This window comes from Argiope bruennichi, chromosome 3 (genome assembly GCF_947563725.1).
Source record: "Argiope bruennichi chromosome 3, qqArgBrue1.1, whole genome shotgun sequence".
Classification (NCBI taxonomy): domain Eukaryota; kingdom Metazoa; phylum Arthropoda; class Arachnida; order Araneae; family Araneidae; genus Argiope; species Argiope bruennichi.
The window spans coordinates 20467286-20485660 of record NC_079153.1 but is presented as its reverse complement, the minus strand read 5'-3'; the positions used below and the strand labels follow the sequence as shown (position 1 = coordinate 20485660).

Genomic DNA, 18375 nt, shown 5'->3' with positions numbered 1-18375 from the left:
CAAAAGAACCACACATGCGTGGTTCGTGGTTTCAAAGAGATCCACCATATCTTCAAGGGAGAGCATCAAAACATCCAGATGTTAAACTTTTTTTTTTTTTTTTCCATTATGAATGGACTCCTCACATTTTCGAGGAATAATCAATCACTAGTAGGGTTTGTACAAAAACCGACTTTTTGAGAAACCGGTTTTCGAATTCAATATTTCCAAAAAACCCAGTTTTAGCCGGTTTTCGAATTTTTGCCAAAAAAAAAAAAAAAATGAATAGGGAAAAATAAAATATTTTTCCTTATTCTATTTTTTTTATTTTATTTTAATTTATATAAAATAACAGAAAACGAAATCAATATCAAAGACAAAATATAAAAAACAAAATTAAAGATTACATATACATATTACTTACGCAAAATAACGAAAACTCAAAACAAAAATTTTAAATAATATTTAGACTATTTTCACTCATTTTAATTTCTCCTAAGAAAATAGGACTGTAAAAAACATAAAATATCCACTGAACACTTATTTTCGGCACAATATTGCCTGAAATTGAAAATACTCGTTCACTAGTTTGGCATCAAATTACAAATCTAAATGTTTTGTTCTTTTATTCGTTTGTTCAAATAATGAAAATTCAGCTTTCAGTGTCTTTGGATTTGTAAGTTTTTCTTCGGGCTCTTCAAGAAACTAAACAATTATATTATTTCCGACAATTATTTTATGAACTGCTTTCAAATGACTATGTAGATTGCTCGTAGATGATCATTTGCAGCTCAACATTTTATTAAAATGATTTCAGATTGCCTTGTCTATCCCGAACTTTTTGAAACTATCCCAAACTTCCGACTTACTCATTTTTATCTAAAAATGAAATGAAAGTTATTGAATAAATATTTTTGACGTTTATTTTACAATTTTATTAATTTAACTATTAATATTAATGCAATTTAAAATAATCTAATCTACACATTTTCTAGGAATTTTAAAAAAAAACACACTTCTTAATCTAATTCCGATGCTTGCTAAAGACATAATTTATGTTAAAACGTTGCAAAAGAAAATGTGGAATATTTAAACACCCTGTATTTTATTTAAAATTCCATTAAACAGTAGCCAGAACTTCTTATTTTACACTAATTTTTGATAGAAGAAATGTATATAATAAAATTTAAATTTTAAAATGTAAAATAGAAAATATAAACATAAAAATTAAACATACTTAATACTTATGTTATTTTTACTAAATATAACAACCTTATATTTTTGTTCCCAGTTTTCACCTTCCCAATATTAAGCAAACCTGTCGTAACTCGAGACAGATAGGATTCTGAGACCACATTTCGAAAATTCCATTTCTTTAAGGGTTGAGATGCGGAACGATGAGCACATTTGACCTTGGATTTCTCGCATTAGGTACTTTTTTAGTTCTTTTTTTTATGTCACTTCATTAGTGTTATGTTATTTCTGACAGCATTTTAACTGAATATTTCGTATTGATATGGCTAGTTCAAGTGGTGTAAAAAAGCTTCCAGGAGTGGTATGAAATTTTATATGACATCATTAAATACTGTGATCAAGAAGCAGAAAACGGGGAATTATTTATTCCTTTCACACGTTTTTCGAAACGAGCCAGTCAAATTGCTGACGTTTCTATTAGCACCGACTTCATACCGATAGACAAAACATCCGACGAGAAGCAAGAGATGAACTTAATCAAACTTTTGTTTCACGTAGAAAAAAAGTGAAAAGGGATGTTCATGAAAAACATATATTGACGAATTCGAGGCGCAACTGTGCAGTGCACAAGCACTGGCCAACGCAACTTGCAACTTTGAAAACATGTGTTTGCTGCCCGTTGCATAGAATGAATAACAAATCAAATAAGTTAAAAATTAATTTTTACATAATAATATGAATTCTTAAAACCGGTTTTCTTAATTTAAAAACCGGTTTTCGAATGTGACAAATTTACTTTAAAAAACCGGTTTTTAAAACCGGGTTTGAAAACCGTCAAACCTTAATCACTAGCAACCGTTGTCTTAAGTGTCGAAGTCAGGTGGACTTTAGACGGTGTTAGCGGTGAGTTGAATATAAATAATGTGTTCGAGAAGGGTCGGCTACAAAGATGAATCGTTAACAGACACTCCCACGATCGACTGGAGACCATTGAGGTAGTATTGCTGAGCAGCTATTGGGAGATACGGAACTCAAGTGCACCAATGAGAAAAATCGGAGGCAGGAATAAAATGCTGTTATTTTTTGAGAGGAGAAAGGAAGAGCAATAAGAACTGTTTTAAGGAGTTGTGAGAAGCTTCCCTGTGATTCGGGCTTCTGTGTTAAGGTCCACCCAATCAAGATTGGTGGTTTTCTGGAATAGCCGTTTGAGCTAACAACCTGTTAGCGTTTGTGTGGCTTTATTCTCCGAATTGATCGAGGGACTAATTCACGATTAAACTTTCAACTGCTGTGTGAATTTTGTAAATAATATTACCCTAGATGAGAACAAGTTGTTTTTGTGTACGTATATAAGGCTGAAAATAAAGGAAATGTGTAGATTTCTATCATATTTTGAGCAAAATCCGTTCAGAGTAAGTATGTCTGTCCGGCTGTTTGAATATAAATTAACACGATAACTACAAAACGAAAAAAGTAAATAGATAAATTTAAATACAAAGATTTCACAACTTTAATATAGACGCTTACCAAATTTTAAGTGAAATCTAGCAAGGGGTTGACCCTCTGTCGGTCTGTACTTTCATAAACACAAAAACGAATCGAGACAAATGTATCAAATTTGATATGTGATTTTCTGACTTTTAAGTGTAGTTTTACGTCGAATTTTTGCTTCAGTGGGTTGGAAAAAAAGCGTCTGAAAACCAAATTCGATTTTTGGATGCTTTTGACCGTATGCCAGGAATTAATCCCCAAAAACATACGAGGGGACTTGCTAAAGGACATATGATGGATTCAGTAAAGATGTTAAATTCATGCCAAAGATTAATATTTCTTAACTATTATACGCCATTGTCGTACAAGACGTTCACTGGGATAATATCTAATAGAGACCACCCCCCGCTGGTTTAATAGGTACATAAAATTCGGTGTACCATCAAGGACACGCTGCTTCAAATAATATAAATTGAGAACTTTTTCCACAACAAAATCATTTTAAGGAAACTATAAGCAAAAAAGTACATTGGCGTTTTGTTTTGAGATTTAATAGGCAATGTAAAGGGGTCCTTTTGTTTTCTGACGCAACAGTTAGAAAACGTTTTTATTCATTCGGAGCAATCCTGTACAGATGGCGCAAAGCTTTTATAAATAATCACAAGTAATTCTTTTAGCATTAACCATTATTTCTTGGAGCCTTTAGTTCAGATATGCTAAATATTCATCACCTTTGCATAATGAATATTAATTTAAGAGTAGAAATTATTTCCATAGAAATGTTATTAAATATTATTTTCATGTAGAAATTATTCTTGATTGACGAAATTCTAAAATAAAAGAGATGTTTTGTTTCTTAGTTACGAAAGGTCGACAGTAATAGACAAAAATGAATAGGTAAAAGAAAAAAGAGCATTATTACATACGATTTATTTAATAGCACACGTCTTAAATGCGTTATTAGAAAAAAATTGAAGAAATGAGTAGATATTTTGATAACATATTTTTCAAGATGTAATTGATGTTTGACTTTACTTGAAATAACATTAATATAAAATACTAGCCGCCTTTGGCGACCAGTTCGTTCGCCCAGTTTATCGATTTTTAAGGCTGTTAGATGATAAATTTGTAATTGGATACAACTGAAAAATATGAATTCAATCAGTATACTGCAAATTAAAAAGCATATGTATATATATATTACGAAAAAAAAAAAAACAGAAGTGACAATCCTACTACTGAGCTAATTACTGGTAAAAACACCTGATTGAATGTTTTGATTATATAGTTTAAATTTCTTCATAGCATTTAAAAACTTTTTTTTTATATAATGTATCAAATATTGAATTAAAAATATTATTTCTTTTAAAGAGGAAATTGTGCAAAAATGAAACTGACATTATTAAAAAATATAATTTTTTTGAGTAATTAAAATATTTAAAAGTAATTTGCAGCCCCCTCCTTTTTCTTTTTTTTTTTTTTTTTGCTGTTTTTAAAAGCCATTTATATCCATTCAGAATAGCAGTTTTTTGCCGAGTTTTGGACGACTGACACGATTTTGACGTGCTTGTCGAGAAACCGTTAATTAATCTAAAACCTTACCATGATTACTTATCTCAAGATGGTTAAACCTATTTTTGCGCTCAATTAAACTTTTTTGTTTGAAGTCTATTTCATTTATATCTTCTTTCTTCTGACTGAATGCACTTTTTAACGAGATCGTGAAACATCTCGAAATTAATTTAGTTATGCTAACGTCCCGTTTTAAAGCAACACTAGGGCTATTTTGGGACGGACCTCGTCATTTTGAATCGCGCTCAGAAGACGAGAACGACACCTGAGCTGGTATCCTCTCTCCATACTTCCACACCACGCCAACAGGAGGACGGATTTAACGTGCACCAGACCCGGTACAAGCCTGTTCATCGGTGAAATCGGGTCTCAAATCTGAAGCCCTGCAGTTCCGAAGCCGAGATTCTTACCACCAGGCCACCGCGGCCTCAAAACATTTCTAATAATATTTTGCAACTCCATTAATTAACTGAGCGAAACGTTGGATTTAATGCACCTATAAAAATGTTTGATGAATGAAGTAATCTGAAATTCGTATGATGATTTCTTGATATTTGAATGTCATTTTACAGTAAGTAATAAGCATAATATTTGTGGTACGTTCGTTAGCGTTTTATATATAGAGATTGCGACGCTATATTAAAAATAAAGCCCATTCATACAAGTATTTTCATTTTAATATCACAGAATTTGATTTAAAAATATAATACTATAAATTACAGAGATTCGTCCTTTTCTTGCTTATCTAGCAATACACCATCATCGGAAAACATTTCTTCCTTACTGACATCTTTCATACTTTCTTCGTGCTCAGTTTCTTCCTCTTCTTCCTCCTCTTCGACATCCATTTCGAACAGCCGTACCTGCCTCTTGGAGGCGAACAAAACACATGCCACCTTACGCGATCCACTCACTGCAACTTCCAATGCTTTGATGTTTTCTAGTCTTTTGTATATGCTTTTGTCAATGTATGGAGTAGCGTCCAGAATTGGGATGCCCTCGCCAATAAATACACCAGGAGTACTATAAGCAGGCAAAAGTTTACCAGACACAGAATTGAGGGGGAATTGCAACAGCACAGGAAAGTTCCTTTCTGAATTCAAATCCTCCATTAATAATACAGTGATAGTGTCCTTATTGTAAAATTTCAAATCTAAAATTTTGTAATTTTTACAGATTTCGCTACATGTGTTGGCTGAGCTAGATGGCACATTGAGGACAGATTGAAAATCACGAAAAGTTAAACCAATGGCTTGAACACCTTTGGGTGTTTCTTCTCTTGACCATTCTCTGAGGAGATAGAAATGAGTGCAAGGAGGTGCAGAATTAGTGACAGCTGTATACAAAATGCCTGTACTAGGACAATACATGTGTGACATTTTGGGGGGTGCCTCTGACTTACTCAACTGGCCTAATGAGTAGAAAGCCTTCACTGAGGTCGTCTCATGTAAAACGTTCCAGGGTCCTTTAACAGCTGAATCAATCACTTTACGAAGATCACCATACATCGTAACCAAAGACTTTTCGGGATAATTTGGAAATACCAATCCACTTTCCATCATTTGGGGATTGTCTTTTAAAAATTTAATCCAAGGGCTACCAGTAGTGGACGCAGGATATTGTAGATCTTCTTTTTTCAAATACTGAGCAACACGTTCGAGTTTAACTGTGGTTTTCTTGTTTTCGTCATATTCGATTGTGAAGTTTTCTTTCAAGAACTCAGCAACAAAATTCAAGTCCTGCTGAGTCAGTCTGCTGATCTCGAGTGGAATAGGTTCATCGGAAAGGCGCAGGATGACGGAATAAAGCCACCTGAAAAAGGCTTTGAAATTCTTCATGCTATTATCGATGACTTGTTGGATTTCGGTGGCTTTCAGCAAGAATGAACCAGTTGTCAGAACTGCCTTGTGAACCAGGGATTCTTCCAGACCCAGTGGACCAAACTGTTCTGTCCACATGGCCATCCCCCTGAGTTCATTTAGATGATAAAAAAGTGATATAGAAACATTCTGCAGACGCTTCAGTACCAATTTCTGAATGTTTGAGTAGGATAATTCAATAGAATGACCAAATTTCTTTAGACCACTTTCAGTCAGATCATGCATCAAAAACTTCTCTAGAGAATCAGAGGGGTTACCAAACATAAGTAATTCCAGAAAGTCATCACTAATTGATCCTTCAGATAGTGAATGCTTCTGGTGAGCATAATTATGAAGTTTCGTATCGATTTCTAGCAAAATATCCTCCCATGCTTCAGAGATAGCTCTGATAGTAGATGATAAATAGGTCAGAAGAGATGATATCTGGCCAAATTTAAGGGATACTATTTTTATTTCTTCTATGGAATCATATATTAAAGATATCAAATAAGAGCGATAGTAGTAGGTTTTGTATTCTTCATTGTCTTTTCTTTCAAGTATCACGGTAAGTATCCTAAAATCTTGCGACATTGTGACAGATATTACGCGGTCCTTTTGTTGCTCCTCTGGTTCGATATTCACATCAACAAAACCAGTTGGAAACATGCCAAATGAATGAAGATGTACGACGCCAATCTCCATTCCGATCGCCAAAATATTCAATTCTTTTTGGCCTTTCATTCGCTTGAAATCATCGGCCACTTCCTCACTTTTATTCGATGACACGCCATAGCCTTTATTGAGCGTGAAGTGCCTTTGAAGAAATTCTTTGGAACGGTCAGTGTAAATTGGCCTGTATTCGTCATTTGGAATTTGCATGCATTGTACCCAAGTTAAGGATGTGACCATACAATGCACATCCAACAGGTGGACGGCTTCCGAATTTTCCACATCACATAGTGTGATTTTTCCTGTAAAATAAATAAAAGAATTACAAACAAGTACGGAAAGTAAAAACAGGCAAGTATGCCATTTGATCAAAAATATTTATAAAAAAGATCAAATAAAATAATCAACAATGAAATTAAATAAAGAAATTCCATGCTCAAAATAAAAATCTACATAAAATGGCAAAATAATAATAACCAATAAAAAGATAGATTTTAATATATGATTATTAAGCTTAAAAAAAAAAAAAAACAGGAAGAGATGGCATAAAAAGAAAAACCTACATATAGATCAATGCATAATCTAATAATTTCAACATAAATTAATATGATTTGTACATAAACATGGAGATAAAATTTGAAGTTACAGACAAAAAAGAATATGCATAAACTGATTTAAAATTTTCACAAAAAATCGGGCACACTTTCAATAATAATATAATTTCAATTATCATTAATTTAATCAACCTAGATAATTTCATCTTATGAAGTGTCAAAAAATAATTTCCTAATTGCTCACACACCAGTTTCACTGTAATTTCTGAGTTGTATGGACTATTAATTTTCCAACAATTTCCTTCTGAAACTAAATATGACGAAAATACGTTTCCGCATTATCTCTTTTCTGTTTTCTACTTTCCTATTCGGTATGTTATACTGCTATGTAATTAATTGCACTTTTGCTATGTATTAAATTGTAATAATATATAAAATTTGACTACTTCTTTAAAACATTGAGGAATAAACCACTACTTCTTTAGATCAAGTTTTATACAGATTGTTTAAATTAAAATAGTTGAACATTTGTTTAAGTAATTACAAATGAATTCACACAAACAAATCTAATACACAGCTATTTATGATTTATATTTTCTTACAATAATAAATTAAATTTGCTTTCTGAATTTGTCACTTGAATTTAAAATTGATTAATGATAATAGAAAATAAATGTAATTCATATAAAAGTTCTTTTAATATTTTTAACCAAAATTTGAAGGATATCAGACTAGAGAAATATTTGTATAGTACTATTTCCAATATCTGCCACTGATAGTATTTTAATGCATGTGAAATTTAATCTATAGCCACCGTAAATATATTTTTTAAGACAGAAACTCACAATGAAGTTATTTTATCAGATCAAAAAATTTCAAAATATCATAGCAGTGAAAATAATTTACAATAAAAAAAAAGAATATGTGAGCATAATTTTTAATGATGTACACAGTAAGAAAATGAGTTTTAATTCAAAAAATAACAATACAGTGCTTGGAGAATTAGAAGTGACAAACAGAATTATTTCCTTTTGCAATGAAAGCAATTTAATAGTTAATTCCTTTAGTTTCATATAAAAAGTGTAATGTATAATAAGTTTGTATAATAGTCTATTCACAAAATACCAATAAAGATAAGTTGAGTTTTAGTCCATTTAACACTCTTATTATAAAAATAAAAAAATAATAATAAATAATGTTTTTTAATACCTGTTTTTGGAAATGAAAAATTTGAAGAAATTTCAACTTACTTTCTTAATATCCAATTTTTTAAGGGGTTGATTTCTGGTTTGTAATGAAAGTTAACTACTCAGAACTACCCAGTAAGAGCTTTCAGTTCTATAACTTAATTTTATTAATGTCCCTTTTAAAGCAGTACTAGGGTTCTTTTGGGATGGGCTTCATGTAAGTTTGAACCACAGTCAGATGACGAGGACAACACCTGAGCTGGCATTCCCCTTCCTCTCCAAACTTCCACATCATACCAGTGGGAGGATGTTTGGCCCCGATAGATTTAACGTGCACTAGATCTGCTTACAGGATTATTCTTCGGTGGAATCGGGTCTCGAACTTTAAACCCTCCGATTCTGAAGCAGAGACCTTACTATCAGGCCACTGCGGCCATTTCTGGTTTTATATGTGCATTAAGAACAAATATTGCAGTTATCCTGAAGCATTTACAAATAAAGAGATATCTGAGATTATAGATTTCATTGTTACCGATTATATAAAATTAAGCTCCAAAAAACAAGTTCCAGGTTCCATTGAAATTTCTGTCATATGAATAGTTAAAGTGTATGAAATTGTCTGCTATTTGAATAGAAATGGGAACACATTAAAATTTACTTACTTCTATGTAATTATTGCAATTCTATTATGGTAACAACAATTTACAGAAAGCAATATTACCTTATTTTCATATCCTTATCTTTAATACTTTCGTACTGTTTACAATACTTTTTATTGGTGCTACACATTTTCTATGTCCACAGTGAATTTTTAACTTTATGGAATTCTATATCCTACTGTTTATATCATAACAAGCAGTTCAGGAAACAGTAGAAAAATCAAAAAGAGACAAATAGCTGACAAAAGGTATAAGAAAGGCAAATAAAAATCTGTTATGGATTATATGTAAATAGTAATTGTGCTTTTCACCTAAAATAAATTTGCTAATACTATGTTTGTGTTAATTATTAAAATTTAAATGTTACATGCAAACTAAAATTTAAATATTAAACTTGTTACTAAAATTTAAATGCAGAGAAAGAGCATCTACCATTTTGGGTAATTCCATACCCACATTATGATAGGTATATAAATCAAAAATGCACATTACACAACAATTTAATTACTCTTCTCCTACCAACAAAAGAAAAAATTACAAAAGCAGAATAATATTAGTAATTTACACTAAATGTTTAAGGCAAGCATTAGGAATAAGAATAATTAGAATAATGGGCATTTATGAAAAGTTTATCTATGTTTTCCTAAGTAGTTTTACTTGTGTAAGAGTTTTCCATCATTATTATTACTATTAATGTGGCCTTTTGAAAAGTGTAAAAGCAAAATATTTTATGTCTCCATGTAATAAATACTGCACACAAAATTTTTGCAATCAGAGAAAGACTTTATATTTGCTCTTTATATTCTTATTAATATGGATGAAATTGTATTTACTAATCTAAGAACTATGAGCAATTAAACCTCTAAATTGTTTTTATACATATCAATATTAAAAATTAGTATTTGAAATATAAGAAAACCTCATTTTGTTATAATGATAAATGTTCAATAAAATATTCTTTTCCAAAATTGCAATTTCTTTGTTTAGCTTTTAAAACATGCCGAAAGTTTTTATTATTTTGAAAAGAAAAAAAACACAGACAAAATCTATTGCTTAATCAAACTATTAGTTATTTATTTTATTTTATTTATCTATTTATTCATATGAATCGAAATATTTATTCATATATAATGTTAAGTATCAACTTCTACAATAATTACCATTTTATAAATTCTATATAAAAGCAAATTTCTTATTAAATGGTTATTTGGGGCATGAAATATCAATCTACATAAAGAAGAAGTCAAAGAAAGGCGGTTTGAAATACTCATATTACATATTACTTTTATTTTACAGTAATAGCTATCAGTAAGGTCAATAATGAATATATAAAGCAAAATAAATTCAAAATTGTGAATATTTAAAAGAATACAATATTTACAACACAATTCTTAAACAATATTTTTTAAATACAATTAAAAAGTGTCTAGTTTATTTCATATTAAAGACAATAAGAAGACATTCATACACATTCAAAAATGGGATGATTCTAAGCATGCCATAATAGCGAAATTGTTCATTAAAGATTTGTGAAATAAATTTATTCTTTAAATTAAATAATTGTGAAAACAATCATTCTAAAAGAGTTCATTAATAAAACCCTAAATTCTAAAGATTTCAATGAAAATCTGATTCAAAGTTATAGATTCAGCAACAAACAAAATGGAGCTGATGACCTAAAAGTATTATTGAAATTGTTAATATACTTGACGTATCTTGTGTGAAAACTGGCAGAAATTTATCATTAATATTTTCTTTTCAGCTCTTAGATTGAAAATAGAGAGACAAAAGTGCACTGGTTAAACAAATCCTAATAATCATAATACTTGTATAAATTATAAATTAAATATCTATTGATGTTATAAAGAAAATATTTTTGATGTCTATAAGCTTAAAAAAATATAAATAAAAAAACTCAGTTATTAGAGGTTTTTTTTTTTTTATTTATGATCTTTGGATATATTTTTTATTTATGTGTTCAAAAATCTCAATCATCAGACATTCATACTCTTTTTAGCACATTTAATGCGCATGAAATAATCACTCAAGCAAATTAAGATGTTGTGACAAAAATGATAGTTTTGCTGCAAAAGAAACGGATTTCGTGAATACTTTTCCATGAGAGAACTAATTTTCAAAAAAATCTTAAACAAACAAATAAAAAAATATCATGTTTGGAAAAATGATCTCTCTCTATCTCAACATAATGAAATATTTATTGATTCTGATAAGAAAAACTTGAAGGATGGTTTTTGTAAGAGTATAAGCTAATTAAATTTGTGAAGATGTTATGTTTTGGTAGGATTTATAGAAGGAAATAAAAGTAAAACAAATACACATATACCGCAATAATCCAAAAGAAAATAAGTGATGAAACTGAAATTATATGTCTGAAAGGAAAAATGACAATAAAAAATTGTCATATTAATGAAAATGATACATGTTAATTTAGGACAAATTGTAATGTAATAATTCTTCCATAACTCAAATGGGATGAAACAGAATATTTTATAACTTTCTAAATCCATTGATTACCTATGAGAAATAAAATTTAAATCATGCAAGAATATATTTAAAGGATGTTCACTTCAATCATGACCCAATCATCTTTAAATCATTAGAGATTGCTATATATTTCCAGTTCCAAACAATTTAATTGAAGTAAATAATTATAATTTATGCTCATTGCTTTCCCCCTCTCAATGAAATGAAATTCAAAGCTTCCTGTTGTTTAAAATGTTAAAGTGAACTCAATAAGAAAATGTCACTAAATGACTAATGGCATTAAATAATTGCATACATATTCAGACTTTGTAATTTTTTACCAAGCGGCATTTATTGGCTAAAGACATCAAATATTATTCTTTATGTCAGGTCCCAAATTTTTACACCACAATTAAAATGGATATTTTATATTTGACATTTACTTATTTTATGCATAAATAAATGTTATTTTTTCATATAGAAAAATCTAAGTTATGTATAGTACTGTTTTAATATTAATATATTGAGTGATATTATTTGAAAAGAACTTGAATAATATTATTCATAAAATAACATGATTGATTTGAATATTAAATAATAAAATGGTTTCTCTGTATCTTAACTAAAAAAATAGTTACGAGAATGAATAACATATACATATAATCTTCAAAATGTCATTAAAAACTACACAATAACTTTTGATATTTTGGTAATAGATTAGAGTGAAATATGTTACTGCATGTTGTCTTGTACAGCTTTAATTGGTTTATGCATAAATAACCAATTAAATGATAAAATTATTAATCTAATTTTATCATCACTCTATTTTTAATTTCCATTCAGCAGAGGAACAGATATAATTTTCTTAAAAGTCAATAATTAAAAAGAATATATATTGTTATCCCTAGGAAAAGTTTTTGCATAAATTTCTATGTGAAGAAAATGTGTAATTATAAAAATCTTTTATTTCAATTTAATGTAAGTATTACTAACATATATCATGTTTTGAATTTTGCCGTAATAACTTAATTCTAAATAAATTTATTTTATAAGAATTAAAGAAATTTCAAGCAGAAAATTTTCATTAATTTTGCATGGCAACAGACATGACCATTTATTTTGCAATTTGACATTTCAATGCATATTGAATTATAAACCTATTGCCTTTCATATACTTTGAAGATATATTATAATTTTTATTTTTATTTCTAAGGAAAATCATGAAGTTTGAAAAAAAATGATGAAAATAGTAGTGCAAACACTCATGTTTTAAAACAAAACAAAAAAAAAGAGGGGGAGGGGATAGTTTCACATAACAGGTAAGTTATTAAAAGTTAATGATCATTTTTTTTTAAATTCAAATTTGTTACTAAAGTAGATTTTTAATCATAGCATGAATTGATTTTTTAAAACTTTATTTGAAATTAATCAGACACAAATCCTAAGCAAATAGCGAAATATAAAAAAGAACCAAATTAATGAAATATTAAGACTAATATTACTTCAGTCAAAGATAAAAATGAAATATAATATTAAGAGGTAATATTGCGTCAGTATAAAGTAAAAATGAAAAATATGAAATTTGGAGTAAATATTGCTTAAGTAAAAGAAAAATCATAAATTTTCAAGTGAAGCTTCAAAAATACATTAGAACTATCGGACTAATTTATCAAGAAATTAATAAGATCAAATTCTTGCTTTATAATCTTTAAAGAAACTACATATTGTTTTAAAACAAAATCAAATAAAGGGGCACTTTATTTTAAGAATGTCAATACATGCAATGTGGTAAAAGAAAGTTTGTCTAATTTAAAATATTTTGGTAAAATCTGAAATGGGGAATTTAAATCACAATAGGAAAAAGAAGAATTTTTCAAAATTCTTTTAATTTGATATGCCTAAGATAGAAGATGTTCTTTTTTACTTTGTACCCACAATCTCTATTAATAATAATGATGTGTGTGCTAGTGTGTCTGAGTGATGTTGATACTCCTACTAAATTTACATATATTGACTTTGAAAGGTGGATATACAAACCTTGAAGATATTTTTTAAATTTTTATTTATTAAATTTTAAGCTAAATTTGCTATTTTTCTGCAATAACTTCTAAAAATATTATTTACACCATTTCAAAATTATAAAAATTGCCTTTTTAATGTCAGATTTATTGTCATATTAATCTTTCCTAATTTTAGCAATTTTAATTTGTTTATTATTTTATTATATTATTATTATTTTATTTATCTATTGTTTTAATTTCCAGCTTTAGATTACTCTATTGCCCCCCTTGTTTCATGAAATATTTAATCTCTGATTTTATTATTTTTTTCATTGTTGAAAATTAAATATGGATTCAGTTTAATATCTGTGTAATTTATAATACAAACAACAAAGTGAAATTATAATACCAGGTGAGATAGAAAATGCAAGATTCGCATTCATGTTCTTAATAGCACTATGAGGTCATGTGACCAATCTATATTATAAAAATTCACATACACAAAGAAAAAACATGTAAGACAAATAATATCTAAAAATCTGATAGGATTCCAAAATTTAACACTTTTTAGAAGGCCTCATGAGCATGAATTTACATCTAAGCAATATCTGAGGCGAATTAAATGGTCATCAAGGGCGACTAGTTTTGCAATTCATTTTTAAAATTTCATTTAACCAATGATTCTCAGCAATGGCTTTGCATAAGTCTTCTATAAACTATTTCCTACCCAATATTTTTTAACAGTTAACAGTTTTTAAATTTCCCTTTCAAATAAATATAAACTAGGAAACTAAAGGTTTCAAAGCATCATCTTTATGCATTAAATGTTTCAACTGCACTCAACTGCTTACCACAAGTACTGTTAAATTAAAACATTAATCCCACTGGATACAATATTATATACAACTAAGTATATAGATATTACTGTAGAAAACAAAATTATGTAAATATATATATAAACATGTTATGATTATGATTAAATGTATTTAAATTTAAAGAATGTTGTCAGATTCAACAGTTTCTCCATGATCATAAATACAACAAAGTATTCAATGTCTTTGGTGAAAAATCAAAGTACACACAATAAAACAAAAACTAACTACCATAATAGATACAGAAAGAATATAAAAAATAATTCTAAAAAATCATCTAATAAATAAATTTATAGATTATTTCCTTATTTATTCATGTCTATGTGTCTTACATTAAGACTGAAATATTTAAGACAGTCTATCAAAAAGTAGTCGTATTTTCTTTCTTAAGCATTTGAAAAATTAACATTTGCAATTTTTTAACAGCAGCCCACCCATTTAAAACTACATAAATTTGTTAAAACAAACAGTAGGAAATTTAAACAGCATATTTATTAAAAATTTGAAGTAACAAAAATACAGTTAAAAAATAAGCAGCAAAAAAAGTAATACTTTGATAAATATGTTTATGCAAATGACAGCAATTTAAATTACCACTCTTTGTAATATATCAATAATAAAGAAAACATCAAGAGAAGTTTAAATATGAGATCTTAAAGCATCAGAATAATTTTTTAAAAAATCCAAATGATAACTCAACAAATTTAGTACTAGATTTAACATGGTTAAGACCTAATTGTTGGTAGCCATCTTAATTATTTGGCAGAAGTGCCATGAAACTATAAACTTTATAAGCCGTTATGACATATAATGATTGTCACAACAGGAATTATACCACGTTCTTAAATCTAAACAAATAAAGAACTTTTCAATTAGCAAATTAGAAATCAAAACAAATACAAGAGTAGAACATTTAAAAACTATGCTGTAAAACATGGTAACCATTGTAAACTTTCAATGTTTAATGAATAACAATTTTTAGAGACTCACAATCAATTAATTATCTTAAGAATTATTATCTGATTTATAAAATTTAAGGTTTATCTTTATTGTTTCTTTGAATAATTTGTAGTACTGAATATTGTTTGCAATAACATTATTAGATTTAGTACAATTAGTCCCCCCTACTTAATTTTAAATTTGAATGATATCCACTTTTAATATTTATGTAAAATGGAAATGCTATCTTCTAAAAGAAAAATGACATTTTTTTCAAAGGATGCTTGATAAGAAATCTGACAAATTATTTAAAAATATTAAAATAATAAAAAATTTTACCAGTCTCAAATGCATAGGCTAGGATTTTGCCATCAGGTCTCCATGCCAAAGCTGTAACCTGCACATTTTTTTCTTTTGCATTGCCAGTTGAAATGGCCCACACTTTTTGCCAAGATAGCCTATGCAAAAGCACTTCGCCATTTACAGTAGCTAGAGCAATGAGATCGAGCATAGGATTCCATTCCATCAAAGTTATCTCAGTGTTCACATGGCGCTGTTCCAATTGACGAAAAGATGACATAATGCTGAAATGATAGAAATACTGTAAATATTTTATAATATACTAATTTGCACTCTTAAACATACAATATACATTATTATTAATAATAACACATTATAAAATAATACAAAAAAGTACTTTTAATATTTTTGACCAAAATTAACCAACTTCAACACATGTATATGCAAATTCCACTTTTCCCTCTGTTTTTTAATTAACCCTAAACTGCTAAATTTCCCCCAAATGGAGAACTGATCACAATTTACATCCCAGAATATCAGCTAAGTTGAACACTGGAATTTGTCAGCAACACGATAGATCAAACAAGCAGAATGTGTTGATTACATTAATAGTCATTTTGTTCTAGTCATCTAGACAAGGACTACTTATTTGAGTACTAGGGATTGCTATACTGAAGAACTAATATAATGTGAATTTTAGCTTCAAAATATCTCCAATAATTTTATATTTTTCTTGCTCACATGGGTACTGGTTTATATAAATTATATGGGTACTGGTTTATATATACTTGTTATATTTTTATATAACAAATACCTAGTACAACAACTAGGTACTTGTTGGTTGTAATTGCAACCAAAAAGCGGCAAGAAAACATTTTGGCAATTTCAACCATCAATTGATATAGCATGCGATTTGCACATTCAAAATTTTTCATAATAAATAATAATGCACTTGTGTAAATTTTCTTAATTTGGAAGCGAGGGGGGATTTTGGCATTATTTGATCATCATTAAAACTGAACTCAAACGTCTTATATTTATTCATTGGGCTGCTGTTGCCATGATGCCAATACTAAATAATAATATAGAAGTTTTGTGAATGATTAGACCTAATGAGGAAAATACAAACAAAATCAGAATATAATGCCTCTCTGGATAAGGGAAATGTTATTCAAATAATGCTTGATCCTCTGATCAATGTTCAATGATTAAGTGCAGAATGTTAAAGAGCCATTTCCATCACAGAATATTTTGGTACAAAAATCAGACCATTATTAGTAGACCAAAGTACTAATCAATTGTATTTCTTATATCGTCATTTTTATAAGTATTGTCAAATCAATTTATAGTGATCATGGAACAAAAAATCATAATTTGTACAAAAATTTGGATAACTAAAATAGCATTTTAACACAAGAGGAATTTAAAAAACTTAAACTTCAGAAAAGTTGTCTATATCTAAACAAAGTCATTAAAAAGCAGAAAATAAGATATACCACCAATGTCAAACATTAATATCGGTTGAAAATGATGGATCGGTCAATTATCTGCTTCGAATCTGATAACATTAAACGATGCAGAGAAAACATTAAAAAATGTTTTTGTGTATATTTGAATATATTGGTCCCGGGTTAGACGATTTTCATAATATAAAACAAAAGATAACATTAACCTGCTAACATAAAGCGGCATTCACTATAAAATAATTATAGGAATACCTGCAAATGAAGCTGAAAGAAACTTTTTTGTTTAAAATGTATAAAACTTCAGTATGTTTCGGAAAGTCTGTATGTTTTAATCTAATGAAGTTTGTATAAATGAGATAATTTTAGAAAAGAGACACACATATTTAAAAGGAAAAAAAAGTAATAACATTTCTTTAAATGCTAAATTTTTATGGATCAGATGTAATTTTACTCGAATTTTACCTTACTTTCTTATCCGATGTAGAATACAAACTCATACCAACTATCCGCCGGATTTAGATTTGTGATCTGTAAACAAACTTTCGAATTTGAAATGCTTACCTTTTTCACTTCTTTAATACCGAAATTATTTTTTAAACTTTTTTGATTATTGAAATTAATTGATTGATTTAGTACTAATAATCTTACATATTTATTGGCACACCTGACTGCTTTATTTTTGAATTTATAGGATTGAGAAGATTGCTTGAGTCAAAAGTAGAATAAACCCAAGAAAAAAGCTTGGGAACAATATGTTTTGATTCTTTTATTTCATTCAACTACGGCAACCGTCACATCGAGATTCTTTTTCAGACTTTTTAACTTTGAATGGGAATAAAATAAAATTTGTTCTTCTACTAGAATATTAAAAAGTTCTACAATCAAATTCAAACTGGTATTAGATGTAGATGTCATATATAAAGTTTGAATCAAGTCTTGTAAGCTTCAATTGCATCGAAGTACTTTTTGAAAATTTAAGAAAATTTGGAACTGCCTCAGACTGTTGTTCAGGATTAGAAATTTTAACTTCTTATTCTTATATCTAAAAGATTTATGGACATGGTATATGTCAGAAATTTAATAAATTTAGAATGCATTCTTTCTTATAAGTTTGTAGGTACATACGTATCCCAAAACGTGATAAGCAACC

At 28.6% G+C, this 18375-nt stretch overlaps 1 protein-coding gene across 2 annotated transcripts; it reads right to left on the bottom strand.

Annotated features, from left to right (window-relative positions):
* Positions 1–4911: 4911 nt before the first annotated feature.
* LOC129964073 (anaphase-promoting complex subunit 4-like) lies at positions 4912–17776 on the bottom strand. 2 transcript variants are annotated; one of them, XM_056078749.1, is made up of 3 exons: positions 17688–17776; positions 15799–16043; positions 4912–7066 (listed from the first exon to the last, which is right to left on the bottom strand). In XM_056078749.1, exons 1-3 carry the CDS (start codon positions 17720–17722, stop codon positions 4953–4955), a joined length of 2394 nt encoding a protein of 797 aa, XP_055934724.1. In that variant the 5' UTR covers positions 17723–17776; the 3' UTR covers positions 4912–4952. The 2 variants fall into 2 exon arrangements, with proteins under 2 accessions (XP_055934724.1, XP_055934725.1); XM_056078750.1 differs by having other exon boundaries at positions 17693–17765.
* Between the last annotated feature and the right edge of the window lie 599 nt (positions 17777–18375).